Below are 26198 nucleotides of genomic sequence, written 5' to 3'. Positions count from 1 at the left end.
TACCGTCTTGTTTTTCATAGAACGGCGCTCTCAAATATTGACAAAGGCTTCATAGGTTTCTGATGCATAAAATGTGTTATGAGCGGTAAAAACAACTTTGAATTCAGTTAAGTCTTCATCTTAGTCACTGAAAGAAGGTTTGGAAGAGATCATGAGAGATCATCTAGTCTGTCCACCTCACTGTAACACAGGACCAAAAGTAGCTTTGTCATCCCTGACAGAAGCATTTCCCGCATGTTTCTAAAAAGTCTTGGTTAATGGATATTCTACTGTCCAATGCTGGTCTCGATATTTAAATAACTTTATTGTGAGAATGTTTCCCTAAGTCTCCCATGATCTAATTGAAGACTGTTAATCTTAATGCACCTATAATGGGCATCCTTCTCCTCATAGTTTTTATCTATAGAGGAAGAAAGAATGAGAAAAATAAATATAGAAATACATATAAATGTTTCTGTTATGAAAGCTGTTGATTCATGGTTGTAGACGCCAAATACTCAATTGACTTACCAAAAAGTAAATACCTGAGAAAAACATGTGCAGACTATTCATGCCCTGGGGTAGTATCATAACACGTCTTTGTTTCTCAACCTGTTTCTGTTTTGTAGTGATTACTTGTGCTGAACACTTGACCTACAGCGAATGCATTGACTGTTGCCCTGTTTCGTGCCATCAGCAATCACAGTGTGTTGGCAGTGAGCTTCCCTGCATTGATGGATGTTACTGTCCAGATGGTAAGTTTTTCAGACTGTTCACATACATGTGGTCTGCCTAGATTAAGGTATCCACAGAAACTCTTTATAACCACCTTGTCAACAGACTGGATAAATGACCTAATTCTCCTCATGAGTGGCAAGAGCCCTTTCCTCCATCTAAAATGCAGGAATAGGTTTTGTCACAGATCCTCATTCTAGCAGTAGAGCGCCACATTATGAGCCAAAGATGTGGTTTGCTGTGTTGGTGATCTTGTGGATAGCGGAGCTATCCTCCTGAATCTGGTGACTGCTGCTCGTGTGTTTGCTGAAGGATGTCTGCAAGTCCGGGTGTGTACTCGAAAGCATGACAGGAGTAAAACTCATTATTTCTTTTCCTTCTGTGGGCAGAAACAGTTTGTACCAATGTTTCTTATACCATTATATGGTTCTGGTAGTGATGTGGCTTAAAGGAAAACTGTGCCCTTTTCAGCAAAAGATACTTTACTGTCTAATTTTCCTCTTGTTACTGCCTTCTCTTGGGTACGTAACTGTGTCTGAAAGAGAACAGAGAATGATATGCTGTGGCTCTTCAAACCATGCCTCTTATGCATACCCTGATAGTATGAGTGTAATCATCTTTGTCCTGCACTTCATCTCTAAGGGGCTGTTAATGTCTTTTAGGTCCTGGCTATAATAATAGAATAATGAAAAAAGTAAAAACAAAAAAACCCTATCATAGTAAAGTAAGGACCAAATGATGCCTTAAAATATCAAGGCAAAGATTTGTGAAGGTGTCATAAGAGATACTGTAGGTACTTGAATAGAGCAGTGTGGTTCTTTTTTTTTTTTTCAAAATGTAAAACATTTGTGATTCATACTATCATTATTGTATTGAAGGCAATTTAGGGACTTGGTCCATGTAATATAATTTATTCAGTATAATTGAAATGTACATTTGTTCTGAAAAAGGATTTCTGAATAGTCAGCAATTTTATTGTGCTACCTGACTATTAGTGGTGTTATTAGGTATAGTTCTTAATCAGGATGCTCCATTAGCCATTTGTAAAGATATTTCACTTTTCTTTTTCTTGTTGTTTTATTTTTTCAAGGCCTAATTTATGAAAATGAATTGTGCGTCAAGCCTACAGACTGCCCTTGTGACTACCATGGAATTTTTTTTGAAATGGGCTCTGTGGTTTATGAGGAGTGTAATAACTGGTTAGTAAATGTCCTTTTGGTGTTGTTCCTATGATTTAGTCCTTCAGTGGTCACCAGAGAAAGAAGTCCTTTAAGGCCTGTATTTCAATTAAACATTGAATAAAGTTGATAGGAGTCTTCACTTGGTGCTACATACAAAAACTGCTCTTCTATGGACGTGTTACAACTAACAGAAAGATAAAGGAAGTTAGAGCTATCGGTTTTAATGGGGAAGAAAAGCAAAAGACGCATGCTGCAGAGAAAACTGAAATGTTTAGTACTCTTTTCATCTTGAACTCTGCCTCAAACTAGAAACAATCTAGAATTCAAAACCTTAAAAACTGAATTAGTTTGACGTTACTTTACATCTCTGTTTGTATTGTCTCACTTGGACACAGAGTCTAATGTCACTGTCATATGAAGTTGGTTTTGGAATTTCTAAGTTAATTTTATACTACAGCTACCAAGGTTTATAGAAAGAGATAATACCTTTTATTGGATCAACTTGGAGAAAATGGATGAGTTTGCAGACATACAACCCTGTTTTTCCCCACAGCCATTCCATTTTTTGAAGTAATTTCATTCAAATTGAATGCATGTATTCTTTTTAATATCAATCATCCTTGACTTTTTACAATGAAACTAAAAATGGGGGCTTCTTTTTTCAATGACCTAAAAAGAGAAGTATCATTAGACATATGGATGAGACTTCACCTGGCCATATCCTCCTGACAAGCCCTTGCCTCGTCTTCTAGACTTTCTCGTGATTGTAATAGCTCTCCTTTACCGTTTTGTGGGACTCATAAGGCATTCGTGCTTTCTTCATGGAGTAGGAAACCAGGAAGAACTGAGGGATATATGCTTAAAAAACAAAACAAAACATCCCCAAAAAACAGCATTTCACTTTTATTTCAGCACTTGCATTGGAGGAAAGTGGATTTGTACAAATCTTACGTGTCCAGGTATGTGAAAAGAACAGGTGTTGGATACTTGCAGATTTTTAGTAACTATGTGTGTGTTTGTTTTTTGCTAATTAGGATAGAACATTGCTCTTAAACATGATTTTTTTCATTATATAGTTTCGCTTTTTTGCTTGTATTTATATGAAAGCATTTATACACATTGGACTAAATATTAAAGTGATCTGAATAACAGCCACCTGCCTTTTCCAGCTGAGCTCAGTATTGCCTCTCCCAGTAGGTCACTGCAGTGTTTCTGATAGATGGCACTACTTGGCTATGCCTGTCATCCAACTTAGCTTTCCTATACAATCTTCTCTTGACAGACTTAAATATGTATTATGGAAGAGTTTCTACAGGCACGATTAGCGGTTTTTTCCCTCACAATATCTTATGTTAGCTATGTGGTATCTAACTATTACACAAATAGTAGTTAACTATTCTCACAGCAAGCCTGTGGAATGAGGAGCGTTACTATTTTCGCTTTAAGTGGGCAACTAAGCTACAGAGAGGTTAATATCCAAAGGATTTTGCATGTTAGAGGTACCCATGGCCTCATGGTTTATGTAGCAGTTGATTGTTTCAAGCCCTTATTTCAATGATAATAATTACTGTGTAAGTTCTTAATATTTCTGCAAATCACTCTTTAGATCCTCACATGTCAAAATTTGAGGAGCACCCAAATTATTCCCTCCTGTGAGGGGGGGAAAATGTTTTAAGTATCCTGGCCTGGCATCAAATAGGAGCTCCACCGCAAAAGCAAGGATAGGATTCAGTTCCTAATTAAGTTCCTAACACCTGGACAGTTCCATAGATGGGTATGATACGATCTGAAACCTTAATTGTATTTGTCAGAGGATATGAAGTCTTCAGCAGTGATAACTGTCAAGCGGATGCGATATTTTCTGCTTAAATACTTAAATCTGTTTTTTGTTGTATTTGTCAGCTGAATGCTCAGTTTCAGGAGACATTCATTTCACGACCTTTGATGGGCGCAAGTACACTTTCCAAGCTACCTGCCAATATATTCTAGCGAAAAGCCTTACATCTGCAGAGTTTACTGTATCCTTGCAAAATGCTCCATGTGGACAGGTAAAGTTTAAAGCTTTTGTATTATGTTCATATCCTGAAGTGAAGCTGTGTTGGACAGGTCAAACCCTGTCCCCTCCTCCCCACCAAAAAAACCCCCTCAAAACTATTTGCAATTCAATATATTAAAATTAATCAGTAGCGACAATTTTCTTTCCTCTTAGAATAGTCTAACAACAACAGTTGCAAAGGAAACCTGTGCATAAGTCTCTCTCTCTCTCTCTTTTTTTTTTTTTTTTTTTTTGCAATAAATAGGAAAGATTATGCTCTAGCCTTCTAACTCAGTGTACAATGAGGTTGTTCAATAGCGTATGGTGGTCCTTGAAAGAAATCCTGGACGATGGCTGGTTTTCTTGAGCTCTCTGAGTATGTCTTTGTGGATTTGCAGCCAGCAAATAATAAGCCTACTGCTTATTACTGCTTGAAGGAAGAATGACTTTTTTGTGCCTCGAGTGTAGATTTCTCTTTTGGCTTTGTTCTTGCAGCTTGAAATTCACTTTTATTTATGTTGACCTGGAAGACTTTGGGTAGCTTTTGGATCTATCTCAGATTTGGTATGTGTATGCATCTGTTTAATGCTGTAAGTTGTTACTCTGTACAGCTCATTTCAGCCAAGCATATATGTGCATGTGCTTATACGCAGCTGATACTAATGATGCTCCTACTTTATATTTGCAAGTGTCTGATAACGTACACAGAACTCACCAAATAGTTTGTCTGCTTTATTGCAAAGACCTCATTCTCCTTCCTTGTGTTTTTATGAACATGTATTAAAGAAGTTGTAATGCTATTCGTGTGAGGTAAGGAACACTGGATAAGATTTTTGCTGGTTTATGTGCTATTAATACAGTTCTGATGATTAGAGCAGCTACAGCATTTTAGTCTTACTGTGATTTTGTTACGTCTTAATTTTGAGAGTTATGGCACTTTAGAACAGGTCTTAGGTGTACGTAAGTGCTGTGAGAAGTGTGGTTGAACTGTTCTCTGGTTTCAAGCTTTTCTCTCTAAATTCATTGTATATATGACTGACTTCATTCTGTATGTGCTTGGAAAGGCAGAACTTGGCCAACGTTTTGTTCAGCTCGTGCTCCAATATTGTCATCTTAGGGTCATAATGCTGCTACTGATGCCAGTTTTCAGATAAGGCCAAAGACTAAGCTGCTGGCCCTGTATTCTAAGAGTAAGGTGTTAAACTTGATGTCTTGGTCAGGTTTGCGTTCTGGCTCCGATTTTGATATCGTGTAATGATTTTAACCTGAGAGCAACTGTACAGATATGAACTGTTTATAGACTTAAATATGCTTTGTTATTATTTGCTTTCTGTTTCTAGAGCATCTGCAATATGTTAGGCCCAAATTTCAGTTCTTAATGTGACAAGTGTGTTTTTGCAATTATGTACTTTAGGTGAAACCAGATTTAGAGGTGTTACTGTTCATTTTTGTGGAGGTAACTGTAGTTACACTTGATTACAGTATTCTTCCTTTACTGTCTAGTAGATTAAACAGATGTGCATTTCTAGTTAAGTCCTGCTATTATATTAATGATTGCATTTGTTCTTCTCTGTGGCTTATATTGCTAATGCAGTTCAGACTTTCTTGGGAAGAAAAACGCTGATATAAATGTAAGGTTCTCAAGCCATGTTGTAGAAGGGCATATTTCAGTAAAGTCTCTACATCCTTGTGCACAATTACTTCTCTGTATGGCAGAGAAGACCTTCTCTAAGCGGAAGGAAGTGATATGAAAATATGATTAACAAATTTATTATATTAGAATTGATGGTTTATTTGCAGTCCAGAGAAGACACAAGAGGCTGATTGCCTGGAGTCCCCTTCTCATCTTAGTGATAGAAGTTATATGAGAAGTAAGAAAAATAACTTAACTGGATGGAGACCAAATATTTCCAACTGGATGACCAGCAAGGAAATGCCCAGGGTCCTGTGATTGCTAGCCAAAGTGTATCTAAACATCAGGTGAGGCAAGAGTGACTGGGCATAGGAGAGGTTACCAGCACTGAAAAATCTGATACCTGTATTGTGAGTACAGTTGCTGTTTTACACGCTATCTCTTTGAGATAGAAAACGTATAGTGGGGGCTGTGAAATGAGATCTGGATAAGTATGTGCGCATTTTAAAAAGTTCAAGGTTTAGCCTCTGACTGTGAGATGCCATGGGTTGGGAAGAACCTGATCGTCCTACTTGCGTTTCCTATTCACAGGAAAACTGAGACTTCTTCAAGGCACTGTCTAACTGATAGTTACTACAATTCCCACTTGAAGTGCACGTTTCAGTTTAGCTTATTCAAATCTTAATGATTTTACGTGGCTTAATTCCATGCTAACCTTGGCGTCATGAGGAGTTGCTTAAGTCAGTATCACAGTCTGGAAGAAAAAGCTGTAAAACAAAACAGAAACATAGGCACTCAAGACTACACAATCTGTTACACCAGCATAATTTTCTTCCCACTTTGCAGGGTCCGTGAAGCTTGGAAAAGTTGGTAATGTGTGGATGCTGTGTCCTGTACTATATAGCTGAAGATCAGCAAGATAGGATCTCTTGAGGAAACGTTATTAGTAGCTCATTTACCAAACAAAAGTGGAGGTATGATTCGCTACTTCCAGAAGTCCAGCCTTTCAGCCTGATTGTATTAAAAATTCCACCAGCGGACAGCAGAGGTCTTGAAGAAGTATATGCTGTGATAACGTGCGAGAGCTGTATTGTAGGTCTCACTCACTCTTACATTACAGAACGCTTATCCTTGTGCAAAATGCACAGAAATTTGGATTGTCCTTTAGTTGATGCTTTAGGTGATGCTTTTGTTGGGGACAGTAACAGACGAATTAGTTGGCCTTCTGTAGCACTCCTGAGACTGCAAAGAACCTAGTTCTTGCATCATCTTCTTGATCTTGACTTAGGGACTTTACTTAACGTGTCTCTTTGTCCAGGTGGGTTGCGCATGACAAAACAACTTCACCTGGCTTTTGCTACCTGTTGGGCTTCACGCTTGATTTAGCCTTTAACTGAGTTAGCCAGGTCAGAGCCCCTAAAAGGTATAAACTGTAACAGAACTTTGAGTGAATCATTTTGAAGTTAACAGCCGGGTGGATGAACAGAGGCTTATGTGGTGCACGCCAGGGTTAAGCTCCGTGAATCTAATTATTGATGTAAAAATCGTGAGAGGACAGCAAGAACAGTTTGTGTGTACTATAGCACAAGGATGTGGGGGTACTATAGCACAAGGATGTGGGGCTTCAAAGCAGGTATTCAGGCATCTAACAAGTAGCTGGTACCACGTGGCAGAGGAAGTGCTTTACAGATCTCTATATCCAGTATATTCTTTCCATTTATAAAAATTAATGAATTGAAATGGAAAGCTAAAAGATCTGTAGTGCACAATCTCATGTTTCTCGGTCGTTTGAGAATTCTGTGCGCCTTTTTTTAAAATTCTGACTTTTTTTTTTTCCTTTTAACTGATCAGTCCCATCACATTCAAGAAGATGAAAAAAAGGTAGAAAGAAAATACCTGAGGAGATCTTAGCTCTTTCAGTCACAAAGAAGCCAGTCATCTAGTGCCTTAGAGCTGGTGACATAAACAGTCATCAGGCAACAAGTGATTTCAAAATGATGTGAAATTTTGTTTAAGCACTTCTTGGAAGGAGAATCAGCCAAGTGATCAGCACAGCTTAACCTTATCTGAGTTTCAGATGACAGCCTCCCTAGCTTTGTAGTTTGTATGATGAGAGTGTCTTCTGAATATAGGAATTGTTGTTAAATGTCTAGTGAGAGAAATGGTCATTCCTGTGAAAACACCTGCTGAAAGTTGGCAGGGTCAGTGCTGGGAAAGAAACAGTTCTTTGGAACAGAGAGTAATTGTCAGGCAGAATTTCTTTAGTTTCTGTGTGAAGGAATAATAAAGCTTTTGTCAATATTGTGTAATGAATGTATATACTATGGATGTTTGTCCTCTTGGCTCTAGTCTGCCGTGTGGAGGACAGGTAGGTTTTATTTTCAGCTTCTGAAAAGGTGGGCAAAATTCTGAATGCATATCGACCGTTACTGAATGATGTGTACAGATAACCAATTTCCTAGTGAAGAGGCAAGATGACAAGATGAGCTTCAAGGGCACAGCTTCAAACTGCAGATGTCTTCATCAGTCCAGGAGAGCTGGCTGAGCTGATGAAATTTCTTCATTATTTTTGTATTTCACTCTCTGTTTTTAAGGTTAGTTTTATTATTTCAATTTGTGATGAAAGATCACTGTTGCATTATTATTTAGAAACAGGGGAAATTCTGAATATAGTTCATATTCTTCGCACACTGTTGTGCGTACCATGGTGCTTGAAGGACTAATGGATGCTCTGTGCTAGCTCTGTGTACTAGCTCTGTACAGCGTACTAGCTCTGTGCTAGTACAGCATTTGTGTCTGAGCCACGTGGCAGTGTTCAGAGATCCTTGAAGCTCTGGTGATTTGTTCCCAACAAGCTGGACAAGACTTGCTTCATCTTGGGCAAATCCCAGTGCAAGTCAGCAGGAGGTGGATAGGTAAGAATGTAAATCTTTGAACTGAAAATCCCAGTCTCAGTTTGCATTGTTAGTAGTACTATTTCCAATATAATTTTGCTACTTGTGTGACTGTCCAAAGGTAGGGATGTTTTAACTAACTCTTACTCAGTACCTCTTTCAACACTGACACAATGCTTAGCACTGTAGTATTGCACCAGCAGCTACTTCTTCACCGCAGTCAATAGGGCAAGAAAGGGCAGCCTTCTGCACCTCATCTGGACTGCTCTGGACCTTGGCGCAGGGCCTAATTCCATCAGTGAGACATTTCCTGGGAAAAGACCTAGGCCACTCTTTGACCCAATGATTTCAAACATCCCCCTCTATGTTTTGATGTGTTAAGACATTGAGACATAAGATGCGTATTCAAGAACGAGAGTAAAATGTCCCAATAATGAACTAATGATTACAAAATAATGGTAACAAAATGAACTAATACTAACCAGACTCAGTTTTTGTGATTGTTACTGAATACTTTTTAAGTGGGTGCAAGGTCTTGCAATGAAGGGTTCTGAACAGAGAAAGACACAGCAGTTGGGTGTTGCTGCTTTTCTTCTGTAAATGACAGGGAGTAGACAAATTCTTGATTCCCCCCTCCCCTTTTTTCGTCCATCCTAAACACACCAAGCCAATACAAATAAGATGATGGCACAGAACCTTAGAGCAAAGAGATTTAACTGAATGTAAAAGGAGGGCTGGAAATTTAATTCCTTCCAGGAGCAAAGAAGGAGCAGGAGTCTTTCAGGATTTAACAAAGTAAATCACAGGATTCTGAAATGGTCTGTCTCTGGGCCTGATCCCCCAAAACTGAACATTTTTCTATTCATAAAATTAAATGAGTCCTCAAGTTCATTCTACCAGAAAAAATCTGATTGTCTTTTCTGATTAATAAGCAGCCTTTAATAAGCATTTTTTCCTGAGTGGCATTGAAAACCAAAGTACATTTAGTTAATCAGAAATAGTTGTTTAGTATTTCCTTGTCTGGAAACTTTGATGGTCGCTGGCTAGTGTTAATCATCTGTCTGGCTAGTTGCCATGTTACTTAGTACAGGTGTATTCTTTACTGTGATATGCTGGAAATGTTCACTATTCAGTAGGCCTCCTGCTGCTTCCCACCTTCTTGATGTCGTGTCTAGTTGAAGATCTCTACTGTGATATAAAATACGCAGAGATACTAAGTAGTTTTCGACTTCATTTAGGTACCAAGTAGTTACAGGACTTGTTCTAGGGTTTTTCTTGCACTATCTGTAAGGGTTTTTTTTAATGTTTATTTGGGTGTGTTTCTTTGTGCTGAAGTTCATAAAATGCGGGCCACATAGGTTGCCCGTGTCTTGCCTGAGTCCTGGGAGTCATCCACCTTTCAAAATCATTGCTGTTGAGCCACTGGTTGCGTGAGCACAGAACTGCTTCCTTTTCAGTATTTTTAGGTCAAAGTACAAGCATTTTGAAGTTAAAACGAATGGCTGAAGGTTTAAGAAACATTTTCTATCTATGTATATGAGCGTAGGCCCCAAAGCGTTCCTTAGAAACCTGAAAACAGCGTACCAAAACCAAACAATGTAAAAAAAACTAGCCTGATACAGAGCATGTGTACTGTATTTGACTTGAGTTTTGATGACATCAGTTAATCTTAATTCAAGTTTTGATCTTTAAGCTGTTGTGAAATTTTCCTGTGCAGGCTGTGTAGTTAATTTCTGCTGTGAAACTATAGCAACATGAGTCTCAATACTTTGATTTTAGATGCAAAGATCTGATAATCACAATTTGCTTAAAAAAGGAAAAAACAGTCTATCATCTGCTTTTGGTGCTGGTGACAAGTAAGTGCCACTGAGTGACTGGGTGGTAATGTAAGGTAGATGAGGTTGATCTAGGATTTTTGTGGAATATGCTTCACTCAAGCTGACTGAAACCTAGTATTCCTTTCCATGGATTTTCCTGTATGACTTGACTGAATTGTAGGGCTCAAATGGTGATAAGAATAAGCACCACCTGGATGCTGTGATTATTGTATGCTGTTATAATGCTGCCTCTTCTCATCGTTATTCATGCCGGGGGCTCAGGGAGTGACTCCAGCTCTTCTCAGAAATAATCAACTTAAATGCTGTTTTATATAATGATTCACAAGAAGCCTCTGTCTGTCTTATTATTTGTGTTAAAAAGAATTTTATACCTTAAATACTTTCTAAAAGAATCTGAGTATATCAACACAGTTCATGTTGAAGAGAGTTACAAATCCATATTTTCTTGTTCGTTTGTTTGTGCACTGCTGTGTGGAGAATGCAGCCTTATTTGTGAGTATCAACTCGGCCTCAATGAGTTTTGGATCAGTGGGTCTCATGAATGGCAGATGGCTTGGTACTAAGCAATGTAAGAATTCTTTAAACTTTTCTTTCCATATCCCACTTTTGAGCTATGTTTGCATAACTTGTTACATTTATAATTAAACACATATGTGAAATTATTCAAAATATTTAGATTTTTACTGAACTCTAAAGCTATATGTTTTACAAGTGCACTTTACGAAAAAGTTAGATGCAGCTGAGAGTGTTTAATTTTCCTCTTCGTTATAATTTTACTTGCACTCTAATTTACTATTCATCATACTTTAATATTTTAAAAAATATTTGTTTTGCCCTTATTTGCAGAACCAGGATGGATCATGTATCCAATCAATCAGTCTTATTCTTAAGCAGGACCCCAAGAGGCAGGTGACTCTGACTCATTCAGGAGATGTTTTGATATATGATCAGTACAAAATTAGCCTGCCTTATACAGATGGTAAGGAATAATATATATGCATATATAATTTCTGTCGAGCACTAAAGCAATATTTTAATGGCATGGACATATGTTGATTGTCAGTATTGCTAACATTAAAGTTAAATAACGTATTGTTAATATTAACACTGTTAATTTTTTCGAGAAATATGAAGTATGTTTCACAAATTGACTGCTGTTGTACCTTGTGCGATTATGTTAGGAGTGGTACAGTAGCTGTATTGTGCTATTGTCTCTTATGTTAATGTCAAGTGTGTTGTGTCTCCAACAAGCCCAAATGCCATCTCTCACACTTAAAGGGTTCCTTAGTTCCTTTCTGAGGTGAAATTCTTTTCTCTGGTGTTTCTTGCCTGAATAATTTCTTTTCTCTTTTTTATAATCAGATACATGTAAGTGTATTTGAACTCTTGCTCCTTACAGATAAACTACAGATTTTTCAGACGAAAGTTTTCTTTTTTGCCTTAGTGGATTTTAAATCTCTCTTTGTCAGAAGATATTATGAAGTATCTACGTATGAATATGTGACTGTATTCTGCAAGGATCAATGTTAGCTTTAGTGAGGGCTTGATCTGCCAGTAAGAATTTATTTGATATCTATGGGGACTTGCATCTCTGAAAATTTGCCCGGAAGGGCTTTAATACAGGAAGCACATTGATACAGTTAGGATTTTGTTGTCTTACAATAAATGATCTGAAATACTTGTACTTTTAAATTGATTTGCTTTTAATTAACCTTTATGAATCTCTCGGTGATTGCTGGATGCATTTTTAAAAAAAGTTTTGCGACTATCCTAAGCTCCTTGTTTTCTCCTTTGAAGTCTGAATCACAGTCTAACCTCTTATGGTAAATCAATTATTTGGGAAGAATAGGGCCAGAATAGGGGAAAAAAGACTTATATAAAATTCGTGTAAAACAAAATAACCAGAAAGAAAATACAAATTATAAGTAGTTTTCCTTTGCCTTTCAACAGTCTCTGTTCTTGCTTACCAGACTTGTTTGAAATACGGAAACTCTCCTCCATATTTCTTCAAGTAAAGACGCACATTGGATTACAGATACTGTATGACAGAGAAGGACTGAGGCTTTATCTTCAAGTTGATGGCCGATGGAAGGATGATACCGTGGGCCTTTGTGGAACCTTCAATGGAAATATGGAGGATGATTTTTTGTATGAATTGCTGCAAGATTTCTATATTTGTATATACATATATACATAGATGTACAGTTAGAACGGTAGATGAAATATATGCTGAAGCTGACTAGATGTGTACCAAGAATGTTGTGCACATTCTCAAGATCGTGGTGTCAGTAGTAGGTTTTAGTTTGCTAACAGAAAATGTGTAACTTTAGCTACATGATTTCAAAATAGATTTTGTTTAGAGCATCTTAATATAAAAATACAATGCAATATATATGATTCCTACGCGTGAACTTGAAGAGTTTTGTCCGGAAGATGGAGAGGCCTGTATAAGGAACTTTCTTGCTCCCTGCAAACTTTTTTTCTCTCTCTCTCCAGCTCCTATTTTCTGCTACAACTTCTAATCGTCTTTCTCCAACAGAGCCTCTTCTGGTCTGTATCTGCAGCCCAGCAATAGAAATTGGCTGTTGCCTGCGCTCTGCGTTGCTGTGATGCAGTGAAGGATGGTTAGAGCTGCCTGAGCATCACAGTTGAGCTGACTATTTCTGCCCAGCTTCTTTATACCATATGTCCTGCAGATGCTAAATAAGCTGGCTTCCAAAGGGTGAAGCAGCCCAAGGGAATTTGGAGAAGGAGAACATGAATTTGGAATGCGAAAGATGATTTCTTTGAGCAGGAAAAAAAAGCATAGTAGGAAAACATCCATCTCAAATCAATTGGACTTTTTAAAATTAAAACTGATAGAAAAATGGGAAACTGTCCATAATTGTTCCTGATTTAAAAAAAAAAAAAAAAACAACCCTTAAGTCTTGAAATAATTTATTTCTTAAAAATAAAACGTATTAGTAGAATAATGTTGTTATAACTAGACTAGAAAATCTATAGACTAGATCTCAATTAGCAGAAGATAATGTTTATGTACAAAAACTATTTAAAAGGTTTCTCTTTGTTTGAAGCAAGTAGACTTTGTAATGTATTTTTGATGACAGCCTGTGAGTCTGTTCTCAAGTAACTGAGAAGTTGTTTGGATAGTTGATATTTGTGAGAATTCCTCTTAGAAACTTAAGAACTGTGCTGAGACACGATACAAGCCGTAACGTGTGAGCATATCTACATGTATACAGAACTACCTGCTCCACGCCAGGTTTTGGAAACTTTCTGTATGCAGTGGTGTGTTTTGCAACCCCTCCCCCTTCAGCAGAAATAGTAGTACTGATTGTATACCGAATGCCATCTTTTCCACAGAGAGCAACACCCTGTATTTAAGCACATAGTTTCCTTCATTCTCCTTATTCAATATTAATGTGCCTTCATTATTTTGATTGAGTCCTGCCTGTCTTTCAACTTCTGCTGCACCTCTGTTTGTCTGGGCCTGAGAGAGACCAATTGCTCATGCAGTTGTATTTTTGGACCTTGGATTTTCTACTCCTCTCTTTCTTCCAGGGACTAAAGAGTCTGGGAAGTGAGATGCTCAGGAACAGACAGAAAATTATAGGCAGAGGAGAGATGAAAATGGATCAGATATCATTGAGGGGGTAGAGTTAGGAAGGAAAGTGTGGATTTTCAGGACAGCTGTGCTTCTCCCTCCTCCTTTCTTGTGGAAATAGAATTTGGTCTGTTTTGATCCTTCCTTCTGCACAGAGTATCTAGTGGCTCTAGAGCACATCTCTTTCTTTTCTGTGCCTGCCTGCTGCCTGGAAGGAAAGAGAGAAGCCCTGAAACTTAATCTGGCAGCTAGTGATTTAGGGAAGGGTGCCTGAGGGGATGGTGCAGTGGAAGAGAAGCTTTTGTCAGCTGTACTGAAAGAGGTGATAGAACCAAGACCATTCTGTACGTTCACTTTTTTTTTTTTATTGACTGACTTCTCTTTTATAAAAAGATCTCCGGCTGGAGTACCAGAAAGCACTCCGCAGCTGTTTGGAAATGCCTGGAAAACTTTATCAGCGTGCATTCTTGTGCATGACAGTTCACAGATGGACCCATGTGATATTCACCTACAGGCAGGTGGGCAATGAGACTCGGTTGTTATTGACAAAAGTATTTCTACTTATTACATCTCTGATTTTCCTAGTTGGATCAGGAAAAGTAGCAACCAGTCCTCCCCACTGAAAAAATGGATTCTTATAGGTAGCATTTGTTAATTTTGAACCCCTAACAAGTCATGTAGTGTACTACTGAAATATGTTCTGATATCTGCATAGGCACTTGAAATGCCCCTTTCTTTTTTCTTCTTATTTGCAGTTACAGTATGCAAAGCTACATGCATTAATGTCTAATATGTAGTATGTCTAGTATCGGTTGTGCTGCTAGTGAAGATGGAGACTCATAAAAATATTGCAGTATTTGTTTTTGAAAATATTGTAAAAATGTGTAAAAAATGTAAATCTAATGTAAAAAAACATTAGATCTAGTTGCGTGCTGTGGAGGAGAATCAATAATATAAAGGTACTTATGCTCCGCTGTCTTCAGATTTAGCTGAAATGGTCCAGTTAGGGGAAGATTCCAGTTACTGATGCCATGAGAACCACAGCTAGTCAGTAAAGACATCCTTTTATAATGATGAACTTTGCATATAATCAGTTATATCCCTCTCACGGTTCTTGTCGTCTTGCACTGTACACACTTCTGGGCATGATACAGGGGTGAAATGTTAATTAAGATTTTGCCCATAACTGCAGTGGTGTGATGAAATCATCCCGTGCCTTCTATTAGGAAATCATTCTATGTCTTCTGAGTGTTTACATGATGTGCTGTGCAAAGAGGCTACATGCTTGGTAATAAGTTGGGACATGGATGTAGAGAAGACAGTGGCCAATATAAGAATTTAGAAATTCTGGGAGGAAACTTTGAAGTCCTGGTTTACTCATCTGTTTTATTTTGTGGAAAGTGCTAATGTAGTATATTGATTATTTTGACCACTGTTGCACAAGTAGCTAATGCATTCAGCCTTAAGATAGCCACATGACTTCTATGTTTGGAGTTTCTTATGCGATTATTTGATACTGCTTTTATTGTCCTCCTATCCAATAGTATGGCCCCAAACCAGCAGCTGATGGTATGGTTCCAGCCCTGTGCAATATGAAGCAATGGGTAGCAACAGTTTATTCTTTACAACACTGACATATTGAGTTAGTACTGGGAGCGACTTAATAGGCATCTACTCCTTTATGTTCATGAAAGGTACTGGGTCGTGTCTAGTGTCTTTTGCCTAACCCACGCCCATTAGTCACTTTAAAGATAGGAGACTGTACTTAGGCACTCTGCCTGCCCATTTTAAAGTTTTCCTGATACTTTGAACTTGCTCTGGGAATGAGTTTAAAGCTGTGAGCAGCTAACTGCTTCTCTGTCTTTCCATGCCATTCTATTGATGTCAAAGGAAGTTGCATACTACTGCCATATATATCTTGTTGCGATCAGTTGCACTTTCTTTTCCAAGTCTTTTTAAACTTCCCCACTAAAACAGCGTTTAATCTGTTATTTATATAGCATCTTATGCAGCGGAAGCTTGTAGCGTCCTTACGAAAGAACTCTTTGCTCCCTGCTACCCCTATTTGAGCCCCATTCCCTATTTTGAGCAGTGCAGAAGAGACACTTGCAAATGTGGACAAGTTTGTTTTTGCTCTGCTCTGGCCCATTATGCTCATCACTGCCGAAGATTTGGAGTTGTAATAGACTTCAGAGGAAACGTCCCAGACTGTGGTAAGCTGTTTTTCACTTCTAGTCGTACTAATTACTGTTGAAGGCTTTGGAATAACAATCAGAAAATAAAATTTAAATGGATGCTACCTACTAATTATGAGAAGTAGATTAATCCTAGCCCAATCTTCTGTGTACAGGGCAAGATCCTTTCTTGCCAAGGAAGAATTGGCGCCAGCTCTTTTCAGAGGATTGTTTCTTCTATTAGTTATCTTCAACTCTTTTTGATTTAAGAACCAATGCAAAGATTTCTGAATTAATTCTGGGGTTTTAGATATATACAGAATTAAAAATGTGCATACATCTTGTATATATATGTAGATATGGCTTTGAATATCTCATCTTGTTCCTGTTGATATTATTCATTAGCTGAGTAAATAAACTTCTCTTCTTTTTGCATGTAGACTTTTGGTTTCTTTTCTGTAACTGATTCTTTAAATGAATCCTTACGTGACTGAGATGAAAAATTAGGCTCATCTGTTGAACAGTTTTAGCTGGGTTATTGTCAACCTGTCCTCTGCCTGACAACCTCTAAGAGGTTTTTCTCCTACTTTCAGTGATGCTGAAATACAAGAAAGTGCCTTATGCACTGGTATTGCTGATATTTAATTTAAAATGAAAGGAGTAGTACAGAGAGTATACAGCTAGCCAAAAGTAACTTCTGTTACCTTTCTTCTCTGTAACTACACCTCACCAACGGAGGGTAGATAATGTTATTAAGTTCTTTAATTTGTGTGAAATTTCAGTGATACAAAAGAAGTTGATGAGAGACAGTGTCCTCCTGTGCGTTTTAAAAACTTCAGGATTGGGGGGCCTATAAAACATTCCGTGAAGCCACGTAACCTGATGTGTCAGTAGGCTTGTCTTCGTTAACAGGGCTGAAAATCTTTTCTAAAGAACGTTCACAAATTTCACATTTTATTATAATTATCCATGTCTTAATGCCTGATAAAGATTTTTGGAAAGTTAGTCTACCTTATGTATCTCAAGTTTGTGTATCTTTCTATACCTCAAAAGCCTGCCTTGTTTGCAGTCATTCTGGCATGAACGGCAGCATCCTCTATTTCTGAATGGTTTGGTTTCAAACCGTTTAATTTTCTTTTGTTTTTCTACAGGCAAATATAGTCTAATTAGAATGTATTTAAAAAGTCATACTTGAAGCATTAAAAAGATTGCGCTATTTCAAATCCTACAAGAACTTCACATCTTTTTTCTAAAGAAGTGCTTTATCAGATATATCAGAAAACTTAAAATAGTATTGCACAGCAGCTTCAAATTACACACGTTTTATCTATTACTTTTCATATATTTTCTTTAAGATGCTATGCACTTTGCAAAGCCCCTGCACGAAACCCCAGTGTCTTCAGAGTCCAAGGCAAAAAAACTCCGACTGTTTGGCTTCCCCAGTGTAAATCTGGATTAACTGCGCTGACTTCATTATACTCGTTATTACTGTGGATTTACATCTGTGTAGTTTACAGAGTGTAGTGCCAAGATGGCAATTTTAGTGGAATTTAATGTAATTGGGAATAGAAGAATAGAGAGATTTATCAGAAAACTTTTGGGAGGTACCAGAATCTCTTGCACTGTAATTTGAGAGATTTGTTTCATTTGGACAGCTCTTTCATGTGAAGATACAAAGGAGTACAGTACTTGTGTATCTACCTGTGGCAGAACCTGCCAAGCCTTATCTATGCCAGAGGCGTGCAGCAGTGATTGTGTTGAAGGCTGTGCTTGTCCCTCTGGAACGTATTTGAATTCCAGGACTGAAAGATGTATACAGAGGTAGGTTAAGCTGCAGTTCTGTACACACACCCTCTGTTTTAGACCGCTACTTGCAAGTTGACATGAAAAATTAATAAGCACGTAGTCCATGCATATTATGCATCTGTCAACTTGGCTGCATTTTAGAATTGTATAAAACTGTATGTTGGTCAAAAATAGTTCTTTGTGATACCTACAGTCACTCTACATCATGAAAATTAGTTGTCACGTGCTGTCTGGTTTTTGCATATGAGAGAGAAAAAAGGTGTCTGTTTTGGTATGCGGGTTCTGTTTTGTTACTGATTTCACTTGAAATGTACTCAGGTTATATGGCAATGTCTGTCAATAGTTACCCAGATCAATTTCTCGTATTTAAAAAAAATCTTGACTTTTGAATAGCAATTACTAGTAATCAATAGGATTTTTTTTTTCCTCATTCAATTTGAGGTGTATAGTTCTATTCTATCAGTTACCTGTTTTCTTTTACTTCAGGAGTGAATGCCCTTGTTATTTTCAAGGAATTGACTATCCCCCTGGAGAAAATGTCATCACATCGTTGGGCAAATGGTAAATTACACAATCTAACTAATCTGACTAAATGCTGTGTTGTGTGGATTTCTTTTTTTGAGCTCTATCAAATAATTCTTGCTAGCTTGTTTGTGTCTGGGGGTGGGGGAAGGGGTTCTTGTTTCTTTTTCGGAAATGGAGAACCAACCTACTTTGATTTTTCTGTGCGTGTTTGGGCAGCACTTCTGTAAAACTTAGTTTTTCAGTTTGCTGTGATTATAATCTAATTTTCTGATGTGCAAGTAGAAAGAAAAGCACCTATTATGGAGATCCATACTAACATGCAGAGCTCCGGCAAACACCACCCGGTTCAAGACCATCATTGTCACTTTCAGTCCCTGAAATACCAGATTGTGACTCCATTTATTAAGAATTACTAAGAATATGTCTTTCACTAATACAGATGAATGTGAAGGAGCAAAGCGGCTTTATGAATGAAGAAACAGAACAGGAATAACTGTAAATTCCAGCCAAAGGTCAATGAGTCTCTCTGCACTGTTACATTTAGCATTTGGCTTTGTCCTGTTTTTTTGCCGTTTGCTTCACTACATTCATGACATCCTTTCCAGCTCTGGAAAAGGTAAAATACCGTGTACAACAATTCTGTGAAATCCAGACCTTCAGAATTTTTTTTTAGCAAAGTTTGAGCTCTTCCTCCCTGTATCCATTATTCCAGCAGTTAATTAAAAGCAGGACAGACCAAATCATTTCTGTGATTAATTAATATACTTCTATTTCTTGTAAAGACCAGATAAGAGGTTAATATTGTCAGACATCTGTTGCAAAGGAGACATGACACGTTCATGCATCATGTAACCTAGCATCCATAAGTACTGATCAATATAAATCTGTCCACTCATCTTCAAATTAGCCTATCTTTACCTGAGGGCAGATGCCTGGGAAAGTACCAGGAAATCCACCTGGAACAGTTCCCCTCTGTATATGGGGCTGTGCAAGGCTTGGTGGTGGTGTTGCTGCCTGGCTTCCCGGATATTTGTGTTCGTAGAGCATGTGCCCCACAGTGCTGGCAGTTGTGGGAGGGAGCTTCTCCAGGTAGATTATTTGGCTTGCTTCCTCTCATCTTCTTCCCCAGAGTCTAGTCTACTTAATTATGCTAAGCCCTGTGAGGAGTATTTGGCTCTGAGTGTGCTGAGATCACAGATCACATGATGGTCCACTTTTTTCTTTTTTTTTTTTTTTTCCTCTATTCTCCATGTGAATTGTGTTTAAAAAGTATCTGCTGGTTGACAAATGCTAAGTTTAAAGATAAAATGAGAAATCGCTATCTGCTAATTAGTCATAACTTTTGCTGGCTGCATTTTAACAAGGCTATATACCAGTCCATTGAAAAGAAAGGCTTTGAAACACAGAAGTAAAGACTATCAGCTCTTTGGAATTAGCTTGTGTTTAGTAGTAGGTTTGGAATCATGTAGGACTATGTGTGGATGGTCATGAAGGAAAGTGCACAGGTTGTATTGGGTTTTTTAATCTGTCATTGGTTTCTCATTAGGAACAATTATGATCTTTATCCTGCTGTCCCCATCCTTTTTCTTAAGTGCTTCCTTTTTGGAACTTCCTCTTTCAAACTGGAATTTTTTTTCATGTTTATCTATGGAGTAGCCTTTCCACTTTGCCTTATTTAAGCGCTTCAAAAGCATTTTCCCTGTGATATTTTTCTATGTCAGCATTTGTTGCTTCCATATCACCTCTGTTCGGTATTGCTTTGCCTGTTGGCCAGCTCAAACTGTGAGGTCCTTGAGCCAGAGCTTTTTTCTGTAATGCTTTGGGATGTGTATGTGACGTCGAATGTGACACTAGATTGGCTGTAGCACATAGAGAATTTGACTCTGAATTTGCTGGCCAAATAGCAGTAAATCTATTAAGTGTATCAGGGAGATCATAGCTGTTGCAGAAGAATGGAAAAGTAATATTGAAGTTCACTGGCTGAGATTCTCCGCTAGTACAGCATGAGGCCTGAAATGAAGCCAGTGCTACTATTTTCTTCTCTGACACTGAGTTGCTATCAAATTTGCTGCCATTCTATAGAAGTAGTAGGCCATTGTGGCTTGAATTGGATGGCAACAGGCAGCATTACAGTGCTCAATGCTCCTTTGCATTAGGCGCCTTGCTCCTAGGCTCAAGCTTTGTACACGGTTTGCTTTTCTTTGCTGTAACGTGTCATGTAGAGGAAACCTTTTGTTGTGCCTGTTTCTCTCTGTGTGATGATTCGTATATGTCAATGAGTATGGATGTTGCAAGCTTTATACTAACTTAAAATGTATATTTTTAACTTTGATTAGTACAGAATAGTTTAAGTTCTGTTTATGAAAATTAGGCGTAAGTATTACACACTTTCCTCCCGCAAGCCAAGAACACTAAAACTATTGAAACAACATTTCTTTGAATAGCCTTATTGGAAGTAAGGTATAAATTCATGAAATTGTGAGTTATTTTCAGATGGATAGTTTGTTCATGGTCCGTATTAGGAGCAATTAGGAAATGACAATGCTATTGAACTACTCTTCCTGTGTTTTGCTGGGATGAAAGTCTTAATCCTAGTTCATAACATAAAATTGTTGCAGTTCATTTTTATCTGTATATTGCACCGAATTAATTTTGCTTCAGCAAGATGATAGCAATCTGGAGTAGCAAACTACTGTAGTTTTGTTGTATTATATTCAAAACTGAGGTTTTGCCTTCAAATGTGGGGTAACTAATAGTTGTTGGAGTCACCTAGATTTTCATGTAAGCTAATACTTTGCTTTTTGGCAAAGTTCTGGGCTGCTGATGAGAAAAAATGAGCATTTATAACGGTGTTAAAAGTGTTGATATTAGAGCGCATGCAGAGCTTGGTTTTTTGTTTTGCTGCATTTACTCATTGAATTTTCATTTTGGATAGTAATAATCTTGTTTTATATACAGGGCTTGGTTTACTCTTATGGCACCAGTGATAAAACTCCCACTGATGCCTTTGGGAGCATTTTAGTGGTGTATTTCTGTATGTATTTTTATGTCAATCTATGTGTTTTTAATTCCTCACAGTAATATTTGTACTGTGCAGAATTCTTATTTTTAGGTCTCACTCTGCATCTTTAGGTTGCACAGAAAGCAAAAGATGGAAATGTTAATACTCTGTATGCATTAAGGCAATAAATACTTTCTCACTAGTTACAGTCTGTAATGCGTATGTATTTATACAGTTCTCATATTGATTCATACTCTATGCATCATTAGTAAACAGTGAATAAACACTAATGTTTCATATCTTCCTGGTTCTCATTACTTATTCATATATTTTTATTGCAGCCATTGCAAGGATGGAGTAATGAATTGTGATAGCAACGTAATTGGTGAGTGAAGAGACAAAGGGAAAGATACTTCAAATCTCATGAAGACACGTTCTCTCATCTCTGTGGAACATTTTATACAGCAGTGGATTGTGCGATCAGTACAAATGAATATTTTGCAGGATGGGAGCCCTAAATTAGAAATTAGGTGTTTATATGATTGAAAGTAGGGCAGGTGTAACGCAGCAGCAGATTTGTTCAAAATACTGCTATATCTGAGCAACTTCCCTTTTCTTCTGGTTTTTAAAATAATATTTTAAAATAAATCTGAAAATAATTTTTCAGATTGCTAATGTAAACAAGTTTAGTTACATGACATAAACATCAGAGCTCCAGTAGGGTGAACAGGCTAGTTCTGTCCCATAAAACATGATTGTAGGAACTGAACACTGGCAGTGATTTTTCAGATTCTTTTATCTCTTCCACAACCCCTAAAAAAACTTTGAAATGTCAAAAAATGGTACTACTTCGGTGATACATAAAAAAGAGTTTAACAAATGGTTTGTTTTTTTTTTTTTTAATTACAGTCTCTTTCATGTGTCGTTAAGTGTTAGGGTCCAGACTCTGTGAAAGATGCTCTTTTACTTCAGTTTGAAAGATTTTTTTTTTTTCTTTTTCCCTCCTCTTCTTTGACGTTTCAGTTCCAGAATTGCCAGCTCTTTGGCTTTTAGCAGAAATCTCTTGCCCAGGTGGTGGTTGTACTGTTTGACAACTGTCTGGAAATGTTCCCTATAAAAATGAAAAACAAAAAAAACCCAGCCAGCTAAAAGCCGTTTAAAACCCCACCACCACTTTGGGCATTTCTGTTGCACATGCACAGTATGCTCAGCACATCGCAAAAGGAAATGTGTGATAGAGTTATTTGTGGTCAGCAGCTCCAGCATGGAATGTCGGATCTAGCTCTTAAACCTTTTTATAATATTTTTTACTTTCTTTTGATTCCCGAGTTAGTCTTTCTCCTGTAATAGTACTCCCCTTTTCTGCTTTGGAGGGCTAATTCCTGGCTAACTGTTTAGAAAGTAATGTCCCTTAGTGAACCAATACATTCATTTCAGTACTTTATATCAGGTTTATAGGGGTTCCATGAAGTTAACTGTGATCGAGAGGAACAGACAATTACATGTTATTGGTCCAGTAGATTTGTGTTTTAAATGTTCTCAATCTGAACAATCTAGTTGCATATCCCTATCAGATACACAATTTCAGGTGTGAAGACTAACATTTTTGTCTTTATTTTTTGCTCTCTTCTCTCAGCGCACAGCTGCCCAGTTGGCCAGATTTATGTCAACTGCAGTAATCCACAAACTGATCCTGAGCTCAGCAGAGAAAGAACTTGTGAGAATCAACTGCTAAACCTCACTTTCTCAGCACATCTTCCTTGTGTTTCAGGCTGTGTCTGCCCGTGGGGGTGAGTACAGACCATCTCTTATCTTTTGGTGTGCAAGAATAGATGACTAATTTCGGCAGTGATTGAGTAGTTAATTCTGATGAGGATATACCACTTTTTTTGGAGAATTTGAGGTGTCGAGGAGCAAGTGCCCTGCTCGAGAAGGCTTTTCTCTTGCAGAGATACAGCCCTTCGAAGGCCTACGTGGTAAATTAAGATACAGGGGGAGCCCAAGGTCTCATACTTCACAATAATAAAAACAAAATAACAGGAATGTAGGAGGGACATTGAAGTCATTTAATCCAATCACTATACTACAGCAGAATCAAATATATCTAGATATAACTTTGTGCAGCTGTTGATTGAACCTGTTGGTTTTTTGAAAACTTCATTGAGGGAAGCACGTTTCTTCTTCCCTAGGCGTTATTTCTCAGTATTCTGCCCCTTGAAAGGATATTTTACCAGTCATAGGGGTTTAGTGTGCAGGTGTGCACACGAGCTGTTGGGATTTATTTGGAATCAAAAGTTTGCAGAATCACAAGTTTTTGTAGTATATAGTATCAAAAGTTTTTGGAATCAAAAGTTTATATAAAAAATTTATATAATTATCTGTTTCTCTGTGCATGATCTCTGGGATTATAAACTTCTTTTGCCTCTGGATGTAACTTAGTTTTAGAGCTGAAACAATGTGTTTTGTGGTGTTGGAAGGCTCAGTGTCAAATTCTGGTGAGCTATGATGATATGTTTGAACGGTTAGAATTCTGTAATTTCCTAGAGGAAAAAAAAATATGAAATTAGGAAGTAGCATATTTACAGTCATTTCTGCAAACCTAATTCTGTTCCCCTGTGATTATAAACTATGCCTGCAGAAATAATAACAGAACCTACTACTTTTGTGTGTGTGTAGGACTTCACCCTCAGTGCTTAAAGTAGACTTGGGAAATGGTATCACAAGCCTAGCGTTTGGACTAGAAATATCAAGCTGTGTAGATGAAGCAGAAATGACAAAGTACTTAAACATTTGTGTTTTTATGTAGTCAGTACATGGTGCCAGGTTCTGACTAACATGGTAGGCCTTATGTACTGTTTTAGGGACCCTTCCTCCAAAGGCAAGGGAATAAGTTTCCAGGCTCGGTCAGTCCTTTCTTATGAAATTCACTGTCATAGCAAAAACTTAACTGTGACCCTTTTCACAGATCAAGAATCCCCTTTCTCATCTACTTAGAAGGACCTGAACTGGCCCTGTTTTATGCCGAAAGCCTTACTTTACATTACCTTGAAAAGTACCTATTTTGAAAATTAACCTAGTACTAAAAACCTGGTTAAGAAGCGTTACAGACTTGGAACTGCAGGTCTCCACTGTAGCTAACCATAATTTCAGCACTTGCTACTCTCCCTTGCCATTAAGGTTGTGCCTGTAGTTTGTTTGCATAAAAAATGTCAGTTTACTGACGTTGGGCAGAGCATGGAAAAGAAAGGAAGAGAGGAATTGAGACAGGAAAGTGACAAAACCATGCACACTTTCTTGGTTTTTCTGTTTTGTTTTTTTTACACTGCAGTAATTGTTACTCAGTGATATAATTAGCTTCACTGATGGCTCTACCAGGAGGACACATTAAGTCCGTTGGAAGTGTCAAGTTACTCATAAACAAAGGTAGATTTTTCTGTAGCCGTTTCCCTGAGAGGAAATGAGCACTTGCTTAGTAGTTTGTTTCCAAGACTTCCCTTTTCATCTAATCTGAGTAGCTCTGGTTCATTGACTGTTTTAAGTTTACTAGGCCACTTCCTCATGGAAAAAGGCTAAGGGAAGCTTTTACTTTCTGCTAGGGGATGTGTGTGTTTCAGAAGGTTTATTCATGTCTAATGGTAGATCTGTATTAGATCTGATTGCTCTTAGAGAATATGGTTGCAAAAACTGCAGCTGGAAAACAGTTCTTACCTTTGTGTGTGTCTGTGTGTGGGGAGGGACGGGTTGCATTTGGTTTCAGGAAAAGTTGATGGAGGCAGAAGTGTTCTAGCACCATACAACAGTGTAGATAGAGGTAGTTGTTCATATTACAAAACAAAAGTTGTTTATGTGACCTCCTGAGGTGAAAATAATGTGGAATATGTATTAAAAACCTTCTGTTGAGCTAATCTATTGATCGGTACAGTAATTTATATATTGCATCATTAATCCAGCTTTTTCATTAATAGAGTATTTTGTTAGAGCTCCCAGAAAGCTTTTCTGTGTGGGTGTCACCCAAGATTTACTTAAATACCACTGATTGTTTAATTTGTTGTGTTTTCTGATCACAGACTGTGTAGTTTGGAGTGCAGGGTATAATCCAAGGATCGGGAATGTGTATGTATTTTCACATACAACATGTTTAGAATTGCTGCAAATAACTGCTCCTTTCTTTCCATTATGCATAGTTACTTGCAAGCTAGTCGAGTCTGATATCTTTTAAACGTCTCCAGTGATCATATACTACATACATATTTGCTTTTATCTGAGATTACCTTAAGAAAAACAAAGATGGTCCTGAAGGTGGTTTCCAAACGTACACGCAAAAAAATTAAAAACACAAAGAGACAATTCGGCTGCGTATAAACCACGCGTTTTTTTAAATTTAGATCAAAGAATTGTAATATTTTAGTAATAATGGCACTTGTATAGAGGATATTAGATCTGAATAGCTCCACTTTTTAAATAGCTGATGACTGAATTTGCACTCCAGTGATTATACTGCAGATTGTGCACATGAGTCAGAGCAACCCAATAAGACAAAAGGAGACTGTTGTAACAGAAAGCTGAAACAAATACTGTCGCACATTGCCTTTTGCTATGTTCATGACAGGATGCAGGATTCTAATGCACTGTGAATTTCTTAAATTTTAAGGTCATCTTTCTAGACAGTCAGCTCTTACTGGTGAAATATAAAACTGAGGTGTCCATTTCACAAAAGTAGAGTGGTCATGGAACTCTGATGTTAACGTTAGGTCTTCAGCTGAAATCATTAGATACGCTTCTATGTTCGTGCT

General features: G+C 37.7%; 1 protein-coding gene across 1 annotated transcript in view; it reads left to right on the top strand.

Annotated features, from left to right (window-relative positions):
- OTOG (otogelin) overlaps window positions 1–26198 on the top strand; it is a 112795-nt gene that overhangs the window by 17926 nt on the left and 68671 nt on the right. Inside the window, exons 11-22 of the mRNA XM_068944908.1 lie at window positions 609–734; window positions 1805–1913; window positions 2808–2854; window positions 3798–3943; window positions 11142–11274; window positions 12266–12443; window positions 14293–14417; window positions 15900–16112; window positions 17729–17894; window positions 18366–18440; window positions 21747–21790; window positions 23042–23195. Of these exons, the coding sequence (XP_068801009.1) occupies window positions 609–734; window positions 1805–1913; window positions 2808–2854; window positions 3798–3943; window positions 11142–11274; window positions 12266–12443; window positions 14293–14417; window positions 15900–16112; window positions 17729–17894; window positions 18366–18440; window positions 21747–21790; window positions 23042–23195 (1516 nt within the window). The remainder of the gene's footprint in view (window positions 1–608; window positions 735–1804; window positions 1914–2807; window positions 2855–3797; window positions 3944–11141; window positions 11275–12265; window positions 12444–14292; window positions 14418–15899; window positions 16113–17728; window positions 17895–18365; window positions 18441–21746; window positions 21791–23041; window positions 23196–26198) is intronic.

This window comes from Struthio camelus, chromosome 5 (assembly GCF_040807025.1).
Source record: "Struthio camelus isolate bStrCam1 chromosome 5, bStrCam1.hap1, whole genome shotgun sequence".
Classification (NCBI taxonomy): Eukaryota; Metazoa; Chordata; class Aves; order Struthioniformes; family Struthionidae; genus Struthio; species Struthio camelus.
The sequence above is the reverse complement of the archived record's forward strand: the minus strand, read 5'-3'. Positions and strand labels throughout refer to the sequence as shown.